The following is a 26,488-nucleotide window of genomic DNA, read 5'->3' as shown; positions in this document are numbered from 1 at the left end:
CAGTCTGTATTTTAATATGAATAATGGAGGAGGTATCAGAAGAGGAAGAGGGATGTGAGAGAGGGGTGCCACACAGCATGTGTCCTTGGCTGTTCTCTGCTCCTGCACTCCTCACTCACAGTGGAGCAGGTAGGATGAAGAGGAGGAGGAGGAGGAGGAGGGAGGGGTATCTGTGCCGGGTGCAGGGCCTGAATTCTGGGTCCTGCTCTCTCTCTCTCTCTCTCCTCCTGCCTCTCTCTGCCTGCTTACCTGGCTGGCTCTCTTGTCGGATTTAATAACAGTGTATAAATCAAAAGCCTCCTGTCAGCCACACAGCCTTCATTAAATTCAAATGGGGAACGGGTCTCTTTGGATCCAATTTTAATAAAACCAGGTAATCAAATATGGGTTTAAAAATGGGTCATCATTTCACAGCCTCACAGATGTCTGCTCGCCATCCGCTTCTGGTGTACACATTTAACATTTCAGGGAAGAAGACCCCACTTACACTCAGAGTATACATTCTCTGTAAGAGTTATAAAATGTTGTTTCTTTATATGCAGACACAATGAAGATTCACAAACACGATACATTCAACAGTCACAAATGTTCCATCTTCTTATGTTTTACAATTCCCACTTGCTTATTTATATTTTTCATCTTAGAGTCAGTTATTATCTTAATTGGACAAGTGCAAATGTTAATTCATCCAAAAACACAATGTAGTTGTGTCATACTTTATTCCTTTAAATCTCTCTGATTAAACTAACCTGATCAGTCTTGTCTTAACTTTATGTGACACTGGTAGGAATATTCTTTCCAAGAAGTGCAACATATGCACTAAAACAACTAAGTATAGCCTCCTCCAATCATATGTCATCATACATCAAGGACAAAGGTTCTCAACTGTTGTGTCAGGACCCAAAAGTGGGTTGCAAAGCTCTTTCGAGTGGGTCGCTAATGTGTTCCAGAAGAAATGATGTGACAAAGAGTCTATGCGGACAGTAAATCTGTAACATAACAAGAAGTTTGTTCAAGAAATCACCAAATTTTCATGCAGTCTGAGGAATATTAAGGATAATAAGATGTATGCATACAAATCCTTTTGTTTATTTTGTCAGGTCTCTGTGTTGAATTATGCTTTACTCTATTTGGGGTCTGTTTTTCAATGAATCAATTTAAGTAGCTGGAAATTCTAAAAAAATTGGGACCCGATTTTTCTTAAGGAGCTGCTGCTGGATCCTTAAGCCAGACCGGTTGAGAACTGCTGATCTAGAAAGCATAACTTGAATAAAATAGAGTTAAAAATGGTGGCACATTTTAACCATTAAAAAACAAAAAACCCAATAAAAAGAGTAAGAAACTAAAGGCACATTACAAGAAGGCACTACAACTACATAGTGAGGTATAAGGTAATAAATGGATGAAGATTAAAGGGCTATTCATTTTAAAGTGAGGTGTGCAGTATGGCATAACTGGCTGATTTTAAAGCATCTGTGCTGATTATTTTCTATTGAGATAAACCATATACAAATTCATGTACAGAGACACTAAGAGTTATCATATATGTATGTAATGTGGTCAGGCAGGTTTTGACTTAGCCACAGCTCAGATTTTGCAGTAAACAGTCATGATTGTATTGCCACCTTTCTTTACTTACGGCTGATTTTGAAGATTCTCGGACTGAAAATATAGCAACTCTCCATGCATGTGGCTCTCTTTCGTGCATTTCGTGCCTTCTTCTATTTTGTCTCAGGCTATTCCTTGTTATTTTAATGGGGACTGTGCACAGATTATAAGGCACCTGTTTCTATCTCTTAAAATGACATTTTTGGTGCATTCTAGATAAAATGAGGTTAATAAATGCAATAGATGACCCCTTTAAATATTAAAATGACATAAGGGTATACAATGCCGTGCACGTGATCATATCCTTAACACTTGTGTTTTTTGATGATCAAAAGGAAAAACTACCTGCATCTTACATCTTTTGAGCAGAAGAGGGCACTATGAGTTGCTGCTGTGCATTTTCTCTCTCTGCTCCCCCCTTTTTTTTTGGTCTGTCTGTCTCTTTATCTCATTCCTCTGTCTGTCCCTTCACTTGTTTTACCTCACTGAGTTTTTTTGTTATAAAGTATTTGTATATTTTAAAGATGTAATCAACATAAATTTATGTCTTAATGAATGAGGTCCTGTGAAAGACAATATAGAATGCACTCATCGTAAAACATCAGGGGAAAGTGAAATGATAAAAGTAAATTCAATTATGTTTCTTTATATCAAGACATCAACTTTTAGCTGTACTGAATAAGTATATGATCACATCAGTGACATTTTATTCTACCTTCATTTCATTGTCACCATGGTATGTGGACATATTTTATTTATACTGCATATACTTCTTTATATTTAAACATGATCTTGTGTTATAATTGTATTGCAGTATCATTTGGAGCCTAGAAACAGAAAAAAACAGGTCATGATTTCACAAACACACTCCCTCTCCAGTTCACCTGTTAAAGATTTTTACACTCGTGAAAATATTCTCACTATGATGTGGCCTTGTACTACTGCTTTGAATAATAATTTACAAATGCTTTGTTTAAAAGAATTACAAATAATCTTTTCATGCAAGGGTGGAAATTAAAGCATTTTAATGACACTTTTCAGGGAATAAATATAAGTTGAAAAAAGTCATTTATTGAATACAAACAACACACATATCTAATATCAAAATTCTAGCACATTAAATCAGGTAAAATCCTGTAAAATTGACACATATTAAGACTTCAACAGATACACACATTTATACTGCAACCACTTCTGTTAGCTTTGTGTATTTTTATGCTTTGATTATCAGAGATGTTTCTGTTTGGCGTTCTATTTTCCATCTCTCACGTCCTTTATTAGAGAGGAAGACACAGAGCAAGAGCTGTCCTGTGATTATTTGTCCCCCCAACAGCCATGTAATCACAGCCGGCATACCTGAGCATTGTGTCCTCCACAGGCGGGTCAGAGGAGTCCCCATCACCCCCTGGTGCGTCCCTCTCCTGCCTCTGTTCTTCCTGCCTCCTTTTCCTGTTGCCATCCTGGCCTGCCATGTTAGCGCGGGCTCCTGCTGCTCGGCCCCGTCCTTCAATAAATCTTCATATGTGTTTGAGGGAAAGGTGGAGGGTAGAGACAACAATAACCACCAGTACTCTCCATCAAAGGGTTATCTGGCTTTCACAGGCACCCTGACAGACTGCTCTCTGACACGGAGCAGAGGCCGAGTGCTGTGTCTCTGACAGAGGAGAGGCCCCAAGTTTGGAGCTGGAGAGGGTGTTTATTTATAGGAAGTAGGGGAAGTATTTGAGAAGTTCAAAAAAGAACTTAGCGAAACAATAAGGGTATATATAATAAAGTGAGAAAAATGTTAAAGAAACATATTCAAAATGCTTTAAATTTACTTAAATCAGTAGAAGTACCTCTATAAAGTCTACATTTTATAATACTTACAGAATAATATATATTTGCAGTGAAGCTGCCATTTTAAATCTTCAGATTTTTTTTTTTTTTTGATGTTATGTAAATACCAATAATACTTTTGTGATGAGGAATGTTGAGTTTTAGAGGAAACAGACTGAGATATGTGGAAGATATTTTCCCCCGTGTTGACTTTCATAGGTCTTTTCTTCAGTGCCGCATTAGTGTGTCAGCCAGGACTGCTGTTATGAATTACCAGCCCCGAAATTTTGCAACTTAAAAAGTGGGAATGAGAGTAAACCTTTTGTTTATGTCACCTATCATGTTGAAATATTTACCATTCTGCACCTCTCAGCGCCCTGTCTCCTTTCAGTGTGATAAAAGGTTGCTGGCTTCCAGCTTTAACCCCTTCCTGCTCTGTCCCATCCCTGCCTCTACCTCTGTGTGGAACAGACATCATATAAAACCAGCTCAAATCTTGCTGCTGCCTCCATTTCTTACCCTTCCTACGCAGGAAGTAGTTTATTCAGCGTGGTTCCATTGGGAATCATATGAGCATTTGACCAGGTGTCTGTGACACTTTTCAGTATTTTATTCCAGAGAGTGTTTGTGTGTTTAGTGTGTGTATTTGAGTTGTTTTATATTTGACTTCCTCACTTCGAAGGGGAACAATACCATGCTTGCACTTTTGCACTTTGTATGTCTGTGTGGTACGGAGCGAGGGTGTATATGTTTAAAAAAAAGAAAGGAAATGAAATTCAATGCTGAATGAATTATGGAGTATGTATCGTTATCTGCTGTATGTTGTTCAGAGTGCTCGAGTGAATGGAATCCAGGTGCAAAAAGGTGCAGAAATAAACCCTGAAAAAGCTGCTGCAGTGTGTTTTAGGCAGAGTGTCAGGTACTGTATGAATCGCCCGCGGTTGCCTTGCAGGACTGATACCTCTGAAATCAACCATTTCTCTCCGTTCGCTTTCAACAAAAACATGTCCCCCAGCTAAGGTGCACCTTCTCTGTTTTTACCATCACTTTTTCAAGAGAGAACAAAACTGTGTGCAGTAGCAGCCAGATGCAGGGGTTTTGTAAAGGTGTATGGTGAGGCTCTCTAAGAAAAATTGGCATTGTGTTAAGTCCTGTTCTATAAGTTTCTTTTTACTATGAGGGCTAGCTACTGAAATACAAGTAACTGCTATTGTATTGCTTTGTATAGCTGAATAATAATGTCTCATATACTGTGCAGGCGTTGTGTTTCTAGCACATCCTCACCAAATACATACAGAAGTAACATGGTTTTCTTTTACTATTAGAAGCAAAATAATCACACTTTTTTTGTAACAAAGAATTTCTTTGAATTGTCTCTAAAAAGCCTCTACACTTCTGCTTCTGTGAGCTATTATTGATTTGAACACTCCCCATTGGGCAAAATGAAGGAATATATTGATAAAGAAACATTAGCCCATGCATGTACTACAAGATCTGAAGTTTTTTAAAAAAACATTTACCTCACTTTTATGTCATTTTTTTTTTTGTCTGTCTTTCATTCATTTTGTTGTCAATGTATCTTTGTATTTATACAATATCTGATAGGATTATAACACACCTTTCCTTTCCTTTCCTGGGATGGGTATCATTTGGGTTTTTTCTGATACCTATGCTAAATGGATACTTTTCAAATGGTGCTAGTACCTAAACGAGCCTGAATCCATATTTTTAAGAGAGAAAAGATGTGTTAACACACTGGATGAATAAAGGCCATCTTTGCATTGTAAATGATTCTGAGAAATATCTTAAAAAGGTCCAATACAACATATAAGTAAAGCAAATAGGTGTAAAAAAAAACAAAACAAAAACATATGATGTCACGGCAGAGACGTGCAATAAAGTAAATATGGCAGTCAGTGTTACCATGACCTCAGTAAGAAAACACGAACATACCAGTCATTTTTTACAACAGCATTATGATTAGGGATGCACGTGGTTAATCGCTCAAACGGTTAAATTCTATTATCAAATTAGCTGGCGTGGGATTTACGAGTTGGCTAAATGAATACCCATCATTTTTTTAAACACAGGCCTGATATCTATAATGCTCTTTTAAACAATAATGAACCTCCCGTCACTAGAGGCTGCTGTGGCTTCACTTAATGGCTGCTTCCTTCCTGTCTGGCACGTCACAGGCTTAGCTGTTAGCGTGTAGTCGGAACAGCGTGGTGTGACCGTTTTTTTAAAGTTGTAAATGGAAATAAAGTGGAATGTAGGCTGTCAAGGGTTGAACTCATGTATAACTTCCACTCAAAGTGAAAAGAGGCCACATATCAAAGCACAATTTTAATCTGCAAAGAGGAACGAAGGCTGGCAGTGTTAGCTTGTAATGTTAGCCTTGCTGTACAGAGTATATCAGGCTAACGTCACGAACGAAATTTAAATCAGCCTTTAGTCGAATACGGAAAACGACGCTCAGGAACATCCTTTATTATGATTAAAGGAGTCCATACCCTGCTGAAATAAAACAAGTTCACATAAATGAAATAACTGTTTCTTGCCTTTTTTTTTTTTTTTTTTAAGAATTACAGGAGGTTTTGTTGGGTTGGAAGGGTACCGAAATGAAGCACTGAAATTAGGGATGCATGATTATTATCAGCATGACTTGAGTATGGGTAAATATTTTCTTTAAAAGTGAATAATCAGTGTTGTTTTGGTCTGTTTTGTCTGAACAGTCCTGCTGTTGTTTTGATTTGTAAATAAAAATAAAGTATTAAATATTTGTCAGTATTGTAAATTTTAGCTGATACTGACATCAGATATTTTGGCTATAAATAAATGCCCTACGAACAACTAAGTTAGTGGAGTTTTAAAGTAGACCAACAGACCTATGTCAGCTGAAGTCTTTTTCTTAACTCATAATCATTCCTTATTCTTTAAAGTGTGCTTTGAGGAATGAAGTTTAATTTGTTCATCCTCAAACTCTCAATTTTGTGTTTTAAGAACTGAAGTTTTGGGTGTGAAATACATTGAAATAGTGGCATTAGCAAAAATTAATCGTAATCTGTAAATATCAATATGTCGAATATTGTAACCAAAATCTGTGATTTAATTTGGTTCAGTAGGCATTGGAGGTACTGGTAGTGGTACAAGATTACGATACTCATCCTTGTTCCTTTCCTTTTCTGTTTAATCACTATATATTGTTTTATATTGTATGTATTCCGTTTGTGTGGTTTGGTATCCTTTCCTTTTATAATATATCACATTGTATTCTCTATGGCAGGGGTCAGCAATTACATTTGCACAAGGGCCAGCTTATTTCTATGCAGGCACTGTAAGGGCTGACGCGTTGAATGAGCTAAATAAAACAAAGATCTTTGTCACAATATTTGTATTTTCTTTGAAATGTACGTATCGTATTGTATCGTATCGTATCGCATCGTGTTCCTCCCGCCCTTTTGCATCTTTTCCTTCATACAGTATCATATTTTATCCTATCCTTCCTTTTACTGTATGGTATCATATCATCTACTTCCTCCACCGTCTCCTCCTCTTCATCCTCATCCTGTGTTTCTTTCAGTGTGTCAGATATTCTCAGAGTTTCCTTGAACAATAAACCTCAGGGTCTAACTCTGGCTCGGACGCTGTATCCTTGTTTTTAGTCCCGTCTATTTTTTCCCTCTATTCTGGCGTTGGTGGTGGTGGTGGGTGGGGGGAGGCCTGACGTGGGGGTTATGTCAGGAGGGGTGATCATAAATATTAGGAGCTGCAGGGAGACAAAGGGGCCAAAATGGAAAGGCTTGGCTGGATGAGGGGACCTGGCCATGTCATGTACCTCAGTCATTTTTCTTGTGCGCTTAGAACTCAGTCAGGGGTTTAATTGGAATCCAGACTTCAAAGAAACCCTCGGCCCATCCAGCAGCCCCCCCCACCCCCAACCCAACTCCACCCCTGCACTAACTCCCCTGGCTGGATCCACTCACGTCCACAGCACACACACACGCAGAGCATGACCACTACAATATCAGAGAAAGCATCACCATGCACGACCCGGCTGAAATTGACTTTGCTCATATTTGCACCCAATACTTAGGTGTAAGTCTGCGTTTATACGTGCGGATTTGTGTGGTCCTTGCTTGTGTTTGAATTTGCACAGCAGGATTTTTACACTTTTTTTTAAAGCTATATACTCTTTTGAAGTGCTTTGATAAACAAAATCTACTGGTTTATTTGTGTGGGATTTTATTACAAACATGAAAAACAGAAAAAGAGTGAACTCGCCATAAATATTTTTTCTGTGAAGGACTTTAAAAAAATCTTTGCTTTGTATTTGTGAGTGTAGAAAATCCAAGTTAAGTGTCATCTTGATTAAAATCAAACAAATTACAGATCAAAAATGCAAAAAGATGCATCCAACTATTCTCTCTTTGCTCCTGTAAATCTTGTGACTTGTCCAAATGTAGATGCGTTTGGCTTCCTGATAGAATGAAACTATTTAATCTGGCACCAATATCATTTTTCCAAAAATGTCTCATAATTTGAAATTATCAAAACATCTTAGTATGACTAAAGGTTCCTTGACTTGAGTATTTACCAAGACAGTACTAGTAATGTTGTTTAAGAAATACCAAAATATCGATGGGAAAACACAAACTGTCGATATGCTACCTGCCTGGATTAAGATTACACTCTCTGTCAGCATTGTACTGTTGTTTTATGCAATTGCAACATAATGTTTGAACCTGAAAACCTGTTTTAAAGAGGGAATAATTAATAAGGGTTTCAGTTTGTTGAACTGGCTTCTGTACTCCTTGATGCCAGATACCTCATTGCAACATTAAAGACTGATTCTACATATCTTATTCTTATCACAGGACTTTCTGCCAAGAATATGTGTCCAACATTTGGAGGTACCCTCTAAATCTTCCTTTCAGAATCCACCAATGTACGGACATACAAGGTAAATACACAACTGCGTCTCTCATCCATGTGTCATACACACTGGCTAATTTTTGACATATTCCAATAGCTGTGCATGCCAATTTCTTTTACTCTGCACTGACTACTACTTAAACTGTAATTGGAGGGATTAAAAATATGCTATACATGACTCGAGACTAAAGTGAGAGAAAGTTAACTTTGTAATTGGCTAAGCTTGACGAGAATCTCTGCTGTACAGTATAATTAATATTGTAGCAGCAGGGGTTGATATGTAGTAATATATGCACCTCTGTAATTAAAGCTTCTTCCTGCTTCTTTTGGGCTTGTTAGCACTGTGTGGAGGACATTTTTGAATCCAAACCTGTAAAATAATGTGTTTCAAAGCTATAATTTTGGGGTAGAGAAAGAAGACCTATTTTCAGCCTTCTAACAAATTACTTTTTCCATTACACCTGGTAAAGGTGTTAATGACTCCTTTCATTTTTGATATCCAGTTTTGAATTATGAAATAACTATCATTTGTAGAACAGTAATTAGTACATTTCAGGTGGCTATACATGAGAGTAAAAATGTGTATCTAATTCTCATGGTGTTTAGAGAAAAAGACCATCTTTGATCACAAAAAACTGAATTTATAGTTAAAACTGCAAAGAGAAACCGTGGAAAATGTGAAATTATGCTTTAACTAAAACAGAAACAGTGTGAAAGAAGTTAGCTTATCATTATAAAAGCAGAACTTTACTTAATGAGGATAAAGTGGAATCCACAAAATTCTAATGCCCATATAAGGGCACTCAGGCAGTTTGGAGGGAATTGTTTTGAATGTGAAATAAAAAGTTGTGTTATCAGCACAGTGTTAGTACAGAAATCAGCAGTATTGATTCAAAACCAACATAAAAAGAAGTTCTCGGTACTAAATATTAGGTAGTTTCGTGTCTTAATGACTAAACAGTGTTAGCCAACAGCTGTACACTGTGAAAATTGCCTAAACATTGCCATTGTATCAGTGAAATTTAGACAGTATCTGTAGTATAAAACAGGATGTAATCCAGGGGTGCCCAAACTTTCTCCACATATGGAAAAAATACCAATGTGACAGGGCCACTTTGATGTCCCTTAACTTAACTTTATCTAATGCCCTATTCACATCGGGCAAGTATTATCTAGGGACCTCTGGTAATTTGTAATAAATGCACAGGATGTTTGTGTTTTTCATCCAGTGTGACTCGACCATGTCTCAAAAAGTCCATGGGCAAATTACTGACCATATTTCAGCACAAACAGGTTCACGGGTAATACTTACCATGTACGAATCGACATCTTTGTAATTTAGGGTGGTAATTATGTTTTTCACAGTGTATAGCTTATAAAAGGGGCTGTGTACCACATTGTTAACATAGTTTAGACACATAAAAGTTATTAATAATGCTTCTCTTTCAGTTAATTTCAGCTTATGAGTAAAAATGGCTTTATTTTACTCAACTTATTTATTCAAACTCTGCTATCCAAATGTGTGTGCGTGCACAGCGCACAGCGCTTCTGCTCTGCTTTCTACAGTTTCTCGTTGCAAGTGCCTGATCTTATATCAGTATCATTTAGCTGTTGATTTCATGCATAACACAGTTTATCATTTGAAATGCATCACTCAACAGTGCTTAGGCTACAACAGCTGATCTGCTCGAGGAGGGCTGTTGTGGATCCCAAATTTATAGACCGCAGAATAACAGTATCAACTGTATAAGAGCTGTTAAAAGTAACATGAGATGTTCTTATTTAACATGAGATGTTTCCCTTTCTCATACATTAACAGAAGTGATGCTTGACTTTCTCTCTCTTCCTCTTTCTGATCAGCTGGAGATACGCACAGGTTACTCATGCAACCTCAGTGCATAGTGGGAGAGTTAGAGGAGATTCTTCACTAGTTTATTAGCAATGGGAAAGGTTGATACAGATATAGAAACTGTTAAATACACTGAGGAGAACTTAAGCACATGTTATCTATTGTAAACTATGGTTAACAGTATGTACAGCACACATATAGGAAACGTCACCTGCAGAATGCGATGTGCACAGCACCGTATAAATTTGTGTGAGCTGCAGCCATGCTGAAACCTTATGTTTTCCTTTAGAAATGTCTGTAAATTTGAGTACATTACAGACTTTGGTTATCCCATGCGGAGGCACTGCACCAAACACTGACATCAGGGCTGTAATTCATAAATTGCCAGTGGTCCACAGCAAGGTTATTTAGGTTAACTAAAACTAACTGAATAACTAAAACTATAATTCTAAAATCATTTTAGTGAACTGAAACTAAATAAAACGAGAGTTACAACTGTAACTAAGGTTCAGTGAATTCTGGATGACTGCCAGAGACGGTATGTGATACCTGGATATCATCATGCAGTGGCGCAAGAGGTCGAGACATGATACCAACAAAGTCACCATGTGACCTGGGTGACAAAAGCAATCTGATAAGAAGCCCCATCACCCAGCAGTTGTCTCCTACAGAATCTTTTCGACAAGATTCCAAGTGACAGAGAACTCTGACGGTCATCCAGGATTCATAGAACCTTAGTTACAGTTGTAACTCGTTCTATTTCATTTTTCCTGACCGCCAGAGACGGTATGCAATACCTGGATGACCCATACCAACAAGGTCATGAGGATACACACTCACCTTGCTTAGCAATGAACTGAAGAAGCAGACAGGACTGCCGTTGCCACAGGATGAGGGGCTGCCACATTAACTCGGTAGAACCGAGCGAAGGTGCAGGATGAAGCCCATGCAGCTGCAGCACATATGTCATTGAGCGGAACGCTAGACATGCTCCTGGTAGAATGACATTTCACAGAAGGGACCCGGAGGCCTCTCAGACTGTACGCTATGGAGATGGTATCTACGATCCAGTTAGAGAGCCTCTGTTTAGACAAGGCTTGTCCCTTCCTGGAACCACCATGACAAACAAATAGTGCAACTCTGCAGAAACCTGAATGTACTGTCTCAAGGCCCGGACTGGACAGAGGTGGCCAGCACTGTGGGACAGTTCCTCCACCCCAGACTGTGGGGTGAAAGCTGCCAAGTTGATAGGCCTGACATGAAAGGCAGAGAGCCTCTTAGGAAGAAATAAGGGGTTAGGCCACATGGCAACCCCAGAGCCATCAGAATGCCAACGTAAACAGTCATTGGAAATAGAGTGGGCGTGAAGGTCACCGACCTTCGCTATGGCAGAGGCCATAGCGAGTAAAAAAGCGGTCTTACCAGATAACCATCTGAGTTTGAACTGATCCAGTGGCTCAAATGGTGACGAGCAAAGGGACTCTAAGACAATAGGCAAATCCCAGGAAGGTACCCATGTAGCAAATGGAGGCCACAACCATAGAGTGCCCTTCAAGAAGCGACCCACCAGAGGATGCAAACCCATGCTACGGCCATCCACAAATACATGTTGAGCTGAGATAGCAGCAACATATACCTTAATGGCTGAGACAGAAAGACCTCTATCGAACAACAATTGCATGTACCTGAGCAACACAGGAACAGAGCAACACACTGGATCCTCATGTTGATCCGTACACCAACTGGAAAAGAGTTCCCATCTGTTGGAATACAGTTCCCTAGTGGAGGGAGCTCTCGAATTGAGTACAGTCTGGACTACCACCTGCTCACAGGAGCTCAGCAGGGAGCCAGGCCCTTCAGCGGCCAGACATGCAGCTGAAGACGTTTTGGCAAATACACCCCTCCAACTGGGACAGAAGATCCTGCCTCTGTGGGAGAGGCCAGGGCACTCCGTTGAGAAGCCAATGAACCACAGGGAACCAGAGCCACCCTGGCCAGTAGGGGGCTACCAGCAGCATGGAATGGTTGCTTCTTTCTATCCTGTGAAGAGTCAGCATGAGCAGGGGAAGAGGAGGAAAGGCATACAGGAGGCAGTCTGGCCAGGGATGTGCCAGTGCATCCTGTCCCAGTGGACTGGTCCGTTCCGAGAAGGAAAACCACAGTGGGCAATGTGTCGAAGCCTCTGACGCCTCTGTCCTCCACCCTGCCGTACCTCTCCCAGATCATCCGAACCACTAAAGGATTCAGCCTCCACTCGCCAGGCGGGGGCTTCTGGTGGGAAAGCATGTCGGCCACAAGATGGGGTGATGCCCACTGTAGTAGCCTCTGTGCCTCTCACAGGGACTGGATGGACCTGGTGCCCCCCTGGTTGTTCACATGGTAAACCGTAGATGTGTTGTCTGAGCGCACTAAGACATGTTTGCCTTCTAAGAAGGGGAGAAAACGCCTGAGCACTAGATGGACTGCACGCAGTTCCAACATGTTTATGTGCCAGAGCCTCTGACGGGAGCTCCAAGTCCTCCTGACTGTCCTGTGGTGCCACACAGCCCCCCAACCTGAGAGGGAGGCATCCGTCACTACTATCTCCCAGCGGGAGGGGAGTGAGCCCAAGGGAACACCGCAGCACAGATAAGTTCTGTCTCTCCAAGGCTCTAAGGCCCAAAGGCACCGGCCTGATATCAGTACCATCCTGTTTTGGTGTCTCTTGGGGTTGAGACCCAATCCCTTGGCCCAGATTTGCAAAGGGCAAAACGAGAGGAGGCCTAGAGGGATGACCGTTGTTGCTGTCATTTTTCCTAGTAACCAGGGCAGTAGTCTGTATGTTATTCTCTTGCCCCTCTGAAAATGAGAGACAAGGCTGAGGATATCATTCACCCTCTGGAGGGAGGGCAAAGCCCTCATCGACACTGAGTTGAGAGCAATGCCGATGAATGTGTTGCACTGACTGGGAATCAAGGAGCTCTTTGCAAAGTTCACCGTGAATCCCAGTTCCAACACATGGGACAGAAGGGTTTCTGTGTCACAGAGCGCCTGCTCCTGCATTGGAGCGCAAACCAGCCAATCGTCTAAGTAGGGAAGAATTCGCATGCCTTTGGCCTGCAAAGGGGAAAGTGCCGCTGCAGTGACTCTGGTGAAGATCCGAGGAGCAAGCAAAAGCCTGAATGGGAGCACCCCAAACTGATGAAAACGCAGAGCCTTTATGTACTGGTTCAGCTTCCTGAGGTCGAGAATGGGGCGATAACCACTGTCTTTCTTCGAAACTAGAAAATAAGCTGAATGGAAACCCCTCATGTGACAAGAACTTTGTACAGTTTCGATGGCGCCTTTCTTTAAAAGCACTGCAATCTCCTGTCTTAGAGCCAGAGACCTCAAAGAGTCGTTGACAACAGTCACCATGATGCCATTGATTGGGAGGAGGGCGGGGGGTTTGGGGGGGTCGCGGACACCAGTGCATGTTAAATTGGGGGTTGCGACTCAAAAAGGTTGAGAACCACTGCTCTATTGTAGGCAGTGTTTTATTTTATTTTAAGATTTTAATGCAGGTGCATTAAAAACAGACCACAGACCTTAGTTGGCTCTTGGGCCATAGATTGGACACCTATCTCTGTCTTTCTCATGCAGTAGTTTTGAGTTAAATTTGGACTAAAAACTGCTTGTTTTTTAAAGTATTGTTACTTAACTATATTATATCATTAAAATGTTGAAGATTCGATTGTTTTTTAAAGACTTGGTATGGGAATGTATTGAAATTTTGACAACCTTAGTAGAAACATTTTTGCTTTCAAATTATGGAAATGGGAATAAATTAGAAATAATTCTTACTGTGGCCAGAAAATAATGAATATTTTTTACCAGATCCAGATATAATTGAATAATGAGCATTGATGGCACAAACATCTCCTATATCCAACATATTTATGGATTGCTTTTGAAAATTTGAATATCATAGATAACACTTTAGGTTTTGATGGAATTTTTCTCTCTGTTCAAGTATCATTTAAGTTCCTAATTCATTAGATTTCCATCAAATGAGGTAATTTGATCAGATAGGGCATTTGTTGGTCTTTAAGATACCTGTTTGACCTGCCACATCATCACAGCTCTGTAACTGTATTCAGGCAGATCAGTTTAATGCAGGAGACTGACTAACAGCTGGTGGGAGCAATGATGACAGATTGTTGTTTAAAAGAAAACAAAGAGGTCTTTCTTCTATCCTGCTGTCTTGTTAAAAAAAAGATGAAGAAGAAAAAACGTATGGCTGTCTTGAGGAGAAGCGTGGGCTCTGAATGACTAATAGAGCTGCTCATAGCGAATGGTTTGTAATGGAGGTGTTAATGACCATGTTGCTTAAAGGTTACTTCTGAGTGCTGTTTTCTTTCTCCCTCACGTCAACACCTTTATGCTCCCACCAACGTGCTCACTTTGTTTCCTATTATCATCCCCTTTTTTCAAGCATGCGGCTGAGTGCAACGGCAGCGTCCAGCAGATCAAGGGATGACAGAATCAGACAAGAATGGAAAAAAAAAAGATAATGAGAGAGAGAGAGAGAGCGAGAGAGAGAGAGAGAGATGGAGGGCGAAAAAAGGGGAGAAAAGGGTGCTAAATCAGAGAGGTCTCAGCCCAGCAGGATTTTGACTCAAAGGGACCCTGACATCTTGAATTTAACCATGTCTCACATGGGCCCCTGCTGGATGAAGGGAATCGCATGCTGTTTATTACATACAGCAAACACATACATACAACATTCAAATTCACTTCCACCAAATAGATTTGAATCTGAGGATGCCTGATCCTGATACAGAGCTCCAAAGTTCTAGTGGTTCTCTTCAAATGAGAGGTGGAAGAAAAACAAGGTGAGTCTTTTTTGAAAGATACATGGAGGTCAGGGATGGTGTGGGGTGTACATAGAGAGGTGGTGGCAGTGAGGGGAGGGAGCGCTAGCTTTTATGGTAATTGCATCCCAGCATCCCATTGTCAGCAGGCTCAGTGGTAGGTCTAATTTGGGAGCAGAGGTTGTTGCGTTTCTTCCCAACGGCAGCCCAGACTATTGTCATATCCAGTGGAGCAGAGGGCTCTGGCACACTTTTATGCCTAGTCTTTATTGACTTCTAGAAGAGGGTGAATGGTTGGTTAATTGGATGTCCTTGCCAAAGTAAAAATGGTGAACATTTAGGTAAACTGATGTCCTTGCCTTGAAACGAGGGAATATTTGGTCTAATTGATATTCTTGTCTTGGTGGCCTCGACAATGGAAAGCATTCAGAATGTCTTGTTTTCCTCTGACACTGAAGACTTTCAACTCACACATAGTCAGCTGTCTCTGTCGGCACAGAATAGGATGATGCATGTCATAATTTGGATGATCACAGAAGATTGCTGACTTTTTTGTAACAATAAATTAATGTCAGGAGGAGGTATTTGTCAAAAAATCCTTCTCATTTTAAGATTTATTTGAAAGGGAATGCCTTTGGGAAACTTCCTTATTCAACTCACAGAAGAAATGTCTTCAGTGAAATGTCACCATACTTGCTTGCAACAGCAAAGCTAAAAGAAGGTCATAGAAATGTGGGCATTTAGATAACGGTTGCATTTAATAAGGAATAATAAGGAATACCTTCATGCTACCAATGCACATTTACACACTTTGGATGAAGGTCTGGGTGTAATGACTAGACGTGTGACGAAATTATAATTTAAGTATTACAGTGACCCAAAATATCATGGTTACCAGTAATATCACAACATTGTTATAGTTTGCTGAAAAAGTTGAAAGAGTACTGATATATCATTTGAAATCATTTCATCAATTTTAATATAAGAAAAACACAGCAAATAACTTTAGTGGCATAGAGCACTATATGCTCATTGTTTTTTAAGAACATTAAAGTCCCTGTAAAGAGATGAAAAAATGTAATTTTAGGTTTGTTGTATGACAGGCCACTAAGGATGTAAGGATACACTCAACCCATGATTCTATTCTAACCCCTGTTTTTCTTTCAAGAAAACTATTTGAAAAAAAAAAAAGAAAAATGCATTTTCATATGTTTCTATATTTAACAAAGTTGTCTCTTTGAAATTTTAACTTTACTTTCTGGTTCAAAACTTGCACATTTTTATATTTGACCTTGGAAAAAGTTAAACTGAGAATATCTCTTTTGGAAGTATCTATGAAAATAGAAAAATATAATTTTGAATAATGACATTTTTCTAATTTTAAACTATTTTGAGAAAATAAATAAATATTCCCATTAAATAACAACTTTGGAGCTTATTCTCCTGGTTTGGAATTTAAATGTTTTTTTAAAGGAATATTAGCATCTCTACATTCTCAGGCAGAAGCTGAGACCTCTCAACATCCAAAAATGTCCTCTGCAGTTGAATAAACCCTTTTGCTTGGGACAGAAGTGGCTGGTGTGGAGAGATATGGTTTTACTCGAGGAGACAGCAGTGTTTTATTTCCACCACTAGAATGGACAGTTCCACTTCTCAACATGTTGCTACATCGATGATTAGCTTGTGTGGGGGCGGTCCCAGTAGTTTCTGTTTGGACGCGAGCACAGCATTGCCTGCTGAGCTGAAAGCTGCAACTCGCCTCACCCATCCTAGTCAACGACTGACACAGGGTTCACGCAGTCTTTGCCCAAATTTAGCATGTGGGCAAAGCACTTGATGTGCTAGTTCGGCTAACTCGGCAACGTTTACTGTGGCTTAGCGACGACAACAGCAATTTCTTGATTTGCCCTGTCAAGTTCCCATTCAGCTATAGCAGACTTCAGAACCTCAGCATTATTTTCTCCCAGTGTGTGTCTCAGAGGATGAATTTAAACTCACTGGGTATTAGATGAGCTGTGATTGTCAGAGTCCCAGTCGTTCATTATTAACACACTATCTGCATCTCAGAGTGTTTGACCTAAAAGAAGACGACATGTCCACTTTTGCAAAGTTTTCATCCACTCCTGTGGTGACTGTGTACCTGCTGTTCTCAGGTCAGCTAAAGAGAGTTTATGATGTGGAATTAGAAGCATTAAAGGCAGGCAGCACCCCCTACTGTTCATACAAAGTATCAATATACAAGCTATACTATATCGATTTAAACCCCCCTTTATTTGTATAGTTGTTTTGCCAATTCAGGATATATCCTTACATCTCTACAGGCCACTGTGTTATGAACCACTAGGCCAAATTTCAGTCATGAAAAACATCTCTATATTTATAAAATTAAGCTTGAAAATCATGAAAAATTAGGCAGTAAAATCTGCTCTAGGATGGCGTGGGCGTGTCAGTTGAGCTGAAGCTACACCCACTGACGAAAAATACAATCTCTCAGATTAAAAAAAAAATGTTTCTGATCGGAGAGACAAATGTTAGGGATTAAATTTACTGTTTTCTGGTACAAATCTATGTTATGATTGGATTGGTATTTTTAACATTGTTGTTTATGATTAAGAAAATTAATCAAGTTAATCACATAGATACACTGTGATTATTTGTGATTAATCATGATTAATCATTCATTTAAAATACAACCATTTACTTGCATTTTGTTTTGAGATAAACATACATTTATGGTTAACTGTAGTTTTTAAACTTCATTTAAAATCTCAGCTTAGTTGTAATGGTTTGTAAATGACAATATCTCAATATGTTGAGCAATAATGTCCATAGACTGCAGACTTATTAAGCAGACAAGCACTTTTCATAATGTTTTAGATCCCAGCTGTATTAGATTGCTTTATTTGCTGTGTGTTCCAGGGAAATTTAGCAGGTGAATTGTCCCGGGCAGCTTTTCTGGATGGAAGATTAGACTAAAAGAGGAAAAACAAAACATCTGTGTTAGGGTTATGGTGACCTGTTACATGAAAATCTCAGGTCTCATGAAAAAAGAAAACACACACAGATGCATATCAGTACATCATCTGGGCTGATAACAGACCGTAGTGGAGGAGCAGAGATGCAGCACAGACACAGAGAAAGAGAGCAGCTCTGCTAAACAGCACACACTGTCTTCACCTGCCTCTTGCCCCCAGTGCAAACACTATGCCCCCCCTCGCTTTATCATTGTGGGGAAAAATACAAACATACACACATTTATATATATATTTATAGTTTTCCAAGCCTCAAGATTGGGCTGAGCTCATATAAATGCTGTCGTTTATAAATGTCAGAGAGAATATTCCACAGCACAGAATCTTAAACCATAAATCTCTCCCCATCACACCCACTGTGTATAGTGGTATTTAAACAAAAAGACCAGACTGGCTAGCAGCATCACAGTGGAGTTATATTTGTTTGGCCTTTTCCTAGTGGGTTTTAAAGGGTATGGCATTACAGCCAGTGTGAAGAATCATGTAGTTCATATTTTTAAATGACATGTTGTTTTAAATATAGCCTCAATTAATGCATCACATCAAATTGCAGCCTTGTAAATGTGAAGAAAAACACAAATCAAACAGTCAGATCTTCAGTAAGAAAGAAAGAGAAAAGCAACCTTTAAAGGGAGTCTGATGTTATGTATACATTATGGATGCACATCCTTTCTTCTAATGTCAAATTTAAAAATACAAATTCACTGTTCCTATTTTAAAGGATGCATCTTTAACTTGAAGCTCATATAAGAAACTTTTATGGTTGCATTAGCTTTTATTTTCTTTATTTTGTAGGTCCAACTTGCAACTCACAATAAATCTTTGACTTAAAAAAATATATATAAAATATGTTGGCAGGGAAAAATTAGTTTCCTCATCTAACATCTACTCTACAGCAGTAGTAATGGGCATAAAGAATAACTATATGGAAATAATACCTCCTGTGTTAATTTTAAACAGAATCATTGAATATTTGTGTTTTTTAAGTAAAGAAAAGCAGTAACAGTGTTTGCTGATCCAGAACTGTGAAAAAATTTGCTAATGATATTAAAATCTCATGGTATGGTAATATGTTGGTAACAGGTCAATGGTATGGTATTTATTGTAATATAAACAAACAAACAAACAAAAATCACCAACTGAGTGCTTGCTATGTGATGTGAAGCCAGCAGAGGCAGCCGTCATGCACTCTGCTGGAACCCCCAGACTGAGGTATCTTGCTGGGACAGCTGTAAGAGAGCAGGGCTGTCCTGGTCCTCCTGTGGTTCTGTGTGGTAGCAGCCCCCAGGCTTCAGGGCTCTACAGAGGGGATTAGGCCTGGTAGTGGTGGAAAGCAGACCAGAGGCCTGTGTTCTTAATGTAGGAGGTATTCTCTCCTGGTGGCTGCTCCGAGTGGGTTCTACCTCCCTCACAGCAGTTCAAACACTGGCCCACAACCTATGACATACAGTTAGTCTCCTTTAGTATTATATTTATTTTCACTTTTATAACACCTTTAAAAGTGACCCCAAAATCTACAAACCATGCATCTGTCACCATCTTAAAATAATTGTGCTCTGTTCAAATACTCTACCTTGAGGTTTTTTTTAAACTCTACCAGGGATGTGGTTGTGATGGAGCTATTGAGTTTAGAAGGAAATGAAAGTGCCGAACCCACAAACATGGAGAGCCTAGAGGAGCATCGTGCCAGACTCCTGCACGTTCCATAAAAACCTTAATTGTGCTGTTAAACATCAGAGTGTAATCACATGTGGTGAGCGTGGAGAGATCTGTAAACACCCTCTATGTGGTGTTCTTCTCCGCCCTTTCTTTTGGTTCTTTTCTCCTTACATCACACTAAAACAAAACCACATGTTGATTCCAAAGCTGTAGGGTAGATTTAGGTTTGTCTTGGATTTTTATCTGTACCCTGGAGGAAAATAAAGACAAATGTTGTGTGTTTAGGTCTCTGAATTTGCTTCTCTTTTTGTTCTGGAAAAAAATGCTTTAGTCCCCTCACTGTCTCTGCTTTCACTTACTCCAAAATGTAAAAGTGCAATATTAATTTTAGTGGGTCTCTGCTTGAAGGACTTATTAATTTGAACCATATCCCATAGAATGAGGAAGGAAATTTGACATAGAAGGTGAAAGCTGTCAGCGTCCAGGTCAGTCAGTTCTCTTTTTCTCGACCTCGTCCCTCTGATTCCTCTCTCACTTCATTCTTCTCACTCTGGAGCTAGTCACCATCGCTATGAGGTGGGCTGAAAATGTGCTCTATTTTGCTAGTTTCCTTTTTATTATGAAGGTATTCAAGCAGACAGAAATATCCCTAAATTGAGGATAACTAAAACTAGTAATGTTCCTGGACAAATAATTTCGCATCCAGTTAAATGCATTTATAAATGCACTTAGTCGACTTGTCCGGGGTGAAGTATCTACTCAGGAAACAGTCAAAATCATGCACAATTTATTTGAAATATTTGAATAGTGTGACAGTGGTTTTCAAAACGAGCTAAAATAGGAAGTGCTAACAACGCCAGCCTTTGATCCTCTTTGCAGGTTAACATCCACATTCTTGTACCGAACCCTGAAGCTTAGTTATTGTTGGGTATTAATGATTAATAATTAGTTTAACTGACTTGTACACAGTAAAGACTAGAGTGTTGATATCCAGAGTGTTAAATATTTCAGAGTTTATTAAACTCACAAAGTGTAATTTTAACTCAATTCTGAGTTTAATGGCCTACAGCGTTGGAGTTGTTTGACAGTGTTGATAAATTCAACTCAATTCAATGTTGATCCAAGCTCCACCCACTACCAATTGAAATCTGGGGATATGTAGACAGCGTTATCCCATCATGCCCTTGGGTAGAGTGTTCCTTTGGTAGAGTCCTCATATGTGTTTTAAATGTGTTAAATATATTTAGATGTGTTTAGATGTTGCCTGATGTACAGTGATCACTGCTGGTATCCCTTCGCTCATGTTTCTAATGGATTGTTGTTGTTTTTTACGTTAAGGCTTTGCATTAATAAATCATTTATAAATGTTTTTTATGATAACTAATTTGTACAGAGTTAAGTATTTGTCCTGTTGTAAATGTATATTTTTTCCATCTTTGCTGTGCATAGGTTGTGTTTAAAAATAATTTATTGGCTGCTCTTCTATCGTGCTATTGAATTGAGGTTTATAGTACACTAAATAAGTGTGCTTTTGTCTACCTCTATCTAAAATTGAGGACTGATTGTTTCAAGAACTGTAACATTTCCAAGTGGTAAATCTATCACCATTATAACTGGAAACTCCATAAAGACAAGTCTGACATCAGAATCAGCCACAGAGCAGGGCTAGTGCAGTTTGTCCCGATCCAGTATGCTGATCAAACACAGCCGCAGCTCATACGCTGCCTGACATGGAGCTCTGAATTAAGATCTTCCAGTTAAAGGGTGTTCTCCCAACTCACTGCTCCTCCCTGCAGCCCTATCTGCTTGGTGGTGCACTTGGGAGTATGAGATGTGCATGTCCTCTGATGTGTGTAGTATATCTTCATGTCTTTTTAGTGAAGTGTAATCCCCCCTTATGTCTTTACCACTGTATTAAACGTGATTGCTGTGACATTTTCATGAAAAGATTGCCATAATATGGATAGTATGTAATTACAAAGATAGAGCACTGATGCATTTTCTTTTTTTATTATTGCTCTTGAGGGTTTTCTTCTGATGCAGGTTAGCTACTGTCCTATTCTGTTATTACACCCAGAGAGCTGATAGTCAATGCAGATCCGTGCTGATAGAAGAGGTTTATCACAACACCGCTCAGCTGCATTGATGGCTGCACTCTCCCAGAGGGTAGAGGTGCTTATTATGCATCCCATATGAAGGCACAGTGTTTGCTCATAAAAGCGCGGTCTGGATAACGACGCTTGAACACTCACTCTCATCTGATTTCATTTGAAGACTAATGACGAGTTTGCCTTCGAACTTCATTTCCTCTCAACATTACAGAGCAGCTGTGTTTTTTTTTTTTTTTTTTTTTTTTTTACCTTATTGATGAAGTGTTAAAAAACTGTGGACAAAGTGTTTGAGGAACATTTGTGAAATGAGGCATCACAAGTCCAGCTTTTCTAAAGAATGGAATAAATTCTTTAAAGTAAGCTGAAGAGTGTCATGCCCCCCCCCACACACACACACACACACACACCCACCCCCACACACACACACACATACACACACACTTTCTGTGTTCTTATTCTTCTCCTTCCTGTATTTAGTGAGCCCATGCAGACCCGCTGCCGCTGGTGACAGCAGGAGTCTTCACTTACCACCTGGGCCATGGTGCCGTGCTGACTTCAGGCTTCATTGTTCTGTAATGGAAAATATAGCCTGTGATTCAAAAATGCTGGAAATGTATAAAAGAGACCATATTGTGAATTAGCAGTGAAAACATACTTAATAATAAGTTCTGATTGGAATAATAAAGCCTCCTTTAAATGTTCAAAATTAGCAGTCTGTAATAACTACATAGCATTTAATCATACAGCAAAGGAGGAGTGGCATGAACTTGCCTTACAGAACAGTCAAAGGCAAGAAAAGAGATTTATGTTTTAAATATAAAGCTACATCTAAGTCACACTCAGGTTTCTCCAAGTCTAATTGTCTTTTTAATTGAAGTGTCTTTTATTTGGCTGTGGATTAGGACAGCCTGAAACACTGATCCTAAAAAACAGGACATTTAAGTGGTAAATGACACAGAAAACTGAAATAAAAATAAAAAATATCCCTTTCAGTTTTAAACAGTATCATCAAAAGTATCATCAAAAATCATTAAATGTGAACACTCATATCTTCATGGAATCTGACTTATTTTTTAAGTAAATGCACAGAGCTGGAAAATAGTCCGTGCAGTACAGTTTGTGCTTTTGCAAATGTCTGCTGCAGGAAAGGCCTGCTATGCATTAGATACGGCCAAGTGGAGGCAGCATTCTCCTCTCAGGCATTAAAGTGTTTAAAAAGACATCCACACTTAAATGCACATTTTAGAGACCTCTAATACATGCTTTCCCTCATGCTTGTTATATCTAAAGGTGTTACAAAATAAAGCAATCCTATTCTAAGTCCCTCTTATGTTAGCTATATTCTGATGTACCCGATATCAACAAATGACCACTGTGTTTTCAGCTTTTAAAAGGTCACATATTTTACCCGTTTAAGACAAGTTTATATTGTTCTCAGAGGTCCCCAAAACATGCCTGTGAAATTTGTTGCTGAAAAAAACACTCCAGTATTGTTGGATTTTATTGGCTGAAACAGGGGGGTCTAAAAACCCCTCTGTTTCAGCCCTACTCAGAGAGGCGTTTCTGTGGCTTTAAATGTTAATTAGCTGTCTGGCTCCACCCCACATGAGCACACAGACAAACCCACTGCCTGCAACCCATATATCAGCCTCTGCTCTGCCCTTCCATTTCTCTTAAAGTCCTTATAAAGTGATAAAAACTTCTGTATTTTAGGTTTGTTGTATTACAGGCCACTGTGTTATAAACCACCAGGACAAATTTTAGTTATGATAAACATCTTTAAGTTTATAAAATTAAGCTTCAAAATCATGAAAAGGCAGTAAAATCTGCTATAGGATGGTGTGGACGTATTGCTTGAATGAGCTGAAGCCACACCCATTCATAAGAAATACGATCCTCTCAAATTTTTAAAAATGCTCCTGATCAGACTGAGCTGCCTGGCTCTGTGCCAGAAGTTGGGAATTACTGCTTTCTGTCTCAAATCTCTCCTTTTTGATGCTTTTCATGGCCCGTAGGCCACCATGCCTGGTAGATCTGGGAAATTTGCCTTACAATGAACAAACAAAAACTTTCAATGAAGGCAGAGACATCAGCTTACAACAGACTGTACTGAGATGAGGTGCTTGGTAATTTTATATAATTGTAGCATTGGGGGGGGGGTGGGTGAAGATATTTTCCGTGCCAACCATGCCAGTAGGGGCGGTTTTAGTGACTTGTAGGCCCCAGGCAAAGATCAATGTGAGGCCCCACTTAATATCACTCGCCTCAACTTCTTTGATGATTGCCATATGAATGGGATTTAACAGAAGCAGCACAGTGTGCAGTGCACCACTAATAACACATTTAACTCCCTTCAGTGTAATATCACCTGCATTATTACCAACATCTGTTAGGTTAAGTATTAGTTTATACTTGGTTACATCAAGCAGGACAAACTGCATTCACCTTAGACAAAGAATAAAAAAACAAAAAAATTCTCACACCTCCTCCAAAGAGATATGAGAATAAAGACTCTCTCTACTTAAATGATTTTAATGTACAAACTAATGGCTTTTCTTCATCATTTTCTGAAGTTCATGTACTCTCCGGTTCTTAGGGTTTCGTGTTTTCAGGTACAATATCTTAGTAAGTATATCTGGCAAAAGGTCCCATCAAGAACTTAATTAAAACCAAGAGTTAAGTTGTATTTCTGCATCAAATCAGTTGTATTACATGGGTTTTTATAATCCAAACAGTATTTTTTTCGTCTGAATTATAATAATAATAATAATAATAACTTTATTTATATAGCACTTTTAAAAACAGTGTACTGCAGCAAAACAGGGGTGTCAAGCTCATTTTGGGTTGGGGGCCAGATTGCTCCAATAAGACGTCCTGTGGGTTGGGCTTTTTTCTTAGCAACATTTATACAACCAAAGCTGATATATAGGCTGCTGTAATGTTTATAAATCTAAATGATCTAATATTAGATGCAGGTACCATTTAATGAGTGCTGCATGTTTGCACACAAAACGGTTAATTAGCTGCTTTAGAATGAGAATTTACCTTCAGGTAATCTAAACAGGTCCGGAAAAAATATGCTGTCCTTGTAACATGACAATTTTTACAGATTTTAACGTTTTAGGACCCACTGATGATGAATTTACAAGACTGGAATATTCATTATAAATATACATTCAACGTGACTGTTTATGGATTTCAAACAGGAACCTGTTGTCAGTGATATCTGATCTGACCCTGAGATTATTTCAACTGACCTGGGATCAGTGCACAGAGTCCAGAGAGGAGACGAGTGAGAGAAAGGAATGAAAGAGAGAGAGACAGAGAGGTGGATCCTGTGAGATTTAGCACGCTGCTCTGCTATTTCTGCCTATATTGCTGCAAACCCTCACGTGCTGAGTGAAAAATTGACTTTTAAACACATGTCTGAGCCCCTAGAGTTGTTCTTCTTGATGTCCACTTTATCTGAATCCCCCTGACATCCCTGCACGCGTCATGAACTGGGCTATCTCTGTGCGTATTTTGGATGCATTTTAGCGCTGTGCCAAGATCAAACATGCCGACCTCTCATGTCATAGGACAGCCTGTGTCCAGATTAGGATTGAATGTTCAGTTATTAAGTCAATTTAACCATTATGAGAAGAATTTCTGCCATTAAATGGGAGCTGGAACGATGTCCTGTTTAAACTGAAGTGATCAAGACCATAATTTTACTTCTTGATGACATAGAATTAAATCATATGTAAATGAAATAAGTTGATATTAGTCTGGCATTACAGATTTATTATAATGTGGGATTAAACCAGGCTGGAGATTGAACTGAGTCGCTCACCAAAGTGACTTACGATGTCCGTGTTTGTGGTTGAGGGACAATTACACAGAGAAAGTATTTGTTATCCTGAGAGCAGCTGTTTTAATCCCACTCAGGGGAAGAAGTTTGGTTCTACCAGGCAAGAACCTCTGGATTTGACATACGTTAAGGCCCTTGTGCAAGAAACTAGTCAGAGGTGTGGACAGGACAAGACTCACTGAGAGAGCAGAGGTGATGCTGCAGTTGCTCTGCCGTGCGCTCTGCCGTGCGTCTTTTTTATGATGTTCCTCCCTGCTCTAGATTTTAAAATATTGATAATTTTCTTTGACCTGGGGAGTGGCAAAAACAGAAGTGAGCTATAATTGTAGAAAAACAAACCTAGGCAAATTCTTGAGGCCCCCCTTATGGACAAGGCCCCAGGCAATTGCCTACCTTTGCTTATTGGTAAAACCGCATATGCATGCCAGGACAGAGTCCAAAATCCAGTCACACATAGATCTCAGTGTTTACAGCAGTTTTATTCCAACATATCTTAGGAATTAAGACACAAAGTTTGGATTTCACTTTACAAGGACTTTAAGTGTTAACTGCTTTATTGGTGATATTCATCAGTTTAGTCAGTGAAATAACAAAACTTACATTCTCACAGCTTCACTAATGATTCCACTGTCATGTATGGTCTGAATATGATTGAACTTTTTAAACCACTTGGTGATAAAATGGAATTTTGTTGTCTTTCAAAATAAGAAAAAAATCTAAACTGGAAGTAAAGTATCTAGGTATAAGACAATAGAAAAGACATATTGTTAGCCTCATAGCATAACTGTCAATGT

At 39.2% G+C, this 26,488-nt stretch overlaps 2 protein-coding genes and 1 pseudogene across 2 annotated transcripts in view; 1 reads left to right on the top strand and 2 right to left on the bottom strand.

Annotated features, from left to right (window-relative positions):
- The window catches only part of hnf4b (hepatic nuclear factor 4, beta), an 88,159-nt gene extending 85,079 nt beyond the window's left edge, over nt 1-3,080 (bottom strand). The window contains 1 exon segment of the mRNA XM_041779249.1: nt 2,965-3,080. Coding sequence (XP_041635183.1) covers nt 2,965-3,080 — 116 coding nt within the window.
- zfhx3 (zinc finger homeobox 3) overlaps nt 1-26,488 on the top strand; it is a 460,260-nt gene that overhangs the window by 70,311 nt on the left and 363,461 nt on the right. Inside the window, exon 3 of the mRNA XM_041786249.1 lies at nt 8,304-8,389. The gene's annotated coding sequence lies outside the window, so the exon portion shown is untranslated. The remainder of the gene's footprint in view (nt 1-8,303; nt 8,390-26,488) is intronic.
- Nucleotides 12,067-13,606, bottom strand: LOC121504378 (annotated as a pseudogene).

The sequence above is a fragment of the Cheilinus undulatus genome, linkage group 1 (assembly GCF_018320785.1).
Source record: "Cheilinus undulatus linkage group 1, ASM1832078v1, whole genome shotgun sequence".
NCBI lineage: Eukaryota > Metazoa > Chordata > Actinopteri > Labriformes > Labridae > Cheilinus > Cheilinus undulatus.
The sequence above is the reverse complement of the archived record's forward strand: the minus strand, read 5'-3'. Positions and strand labels throughout refer to the sequence as shown.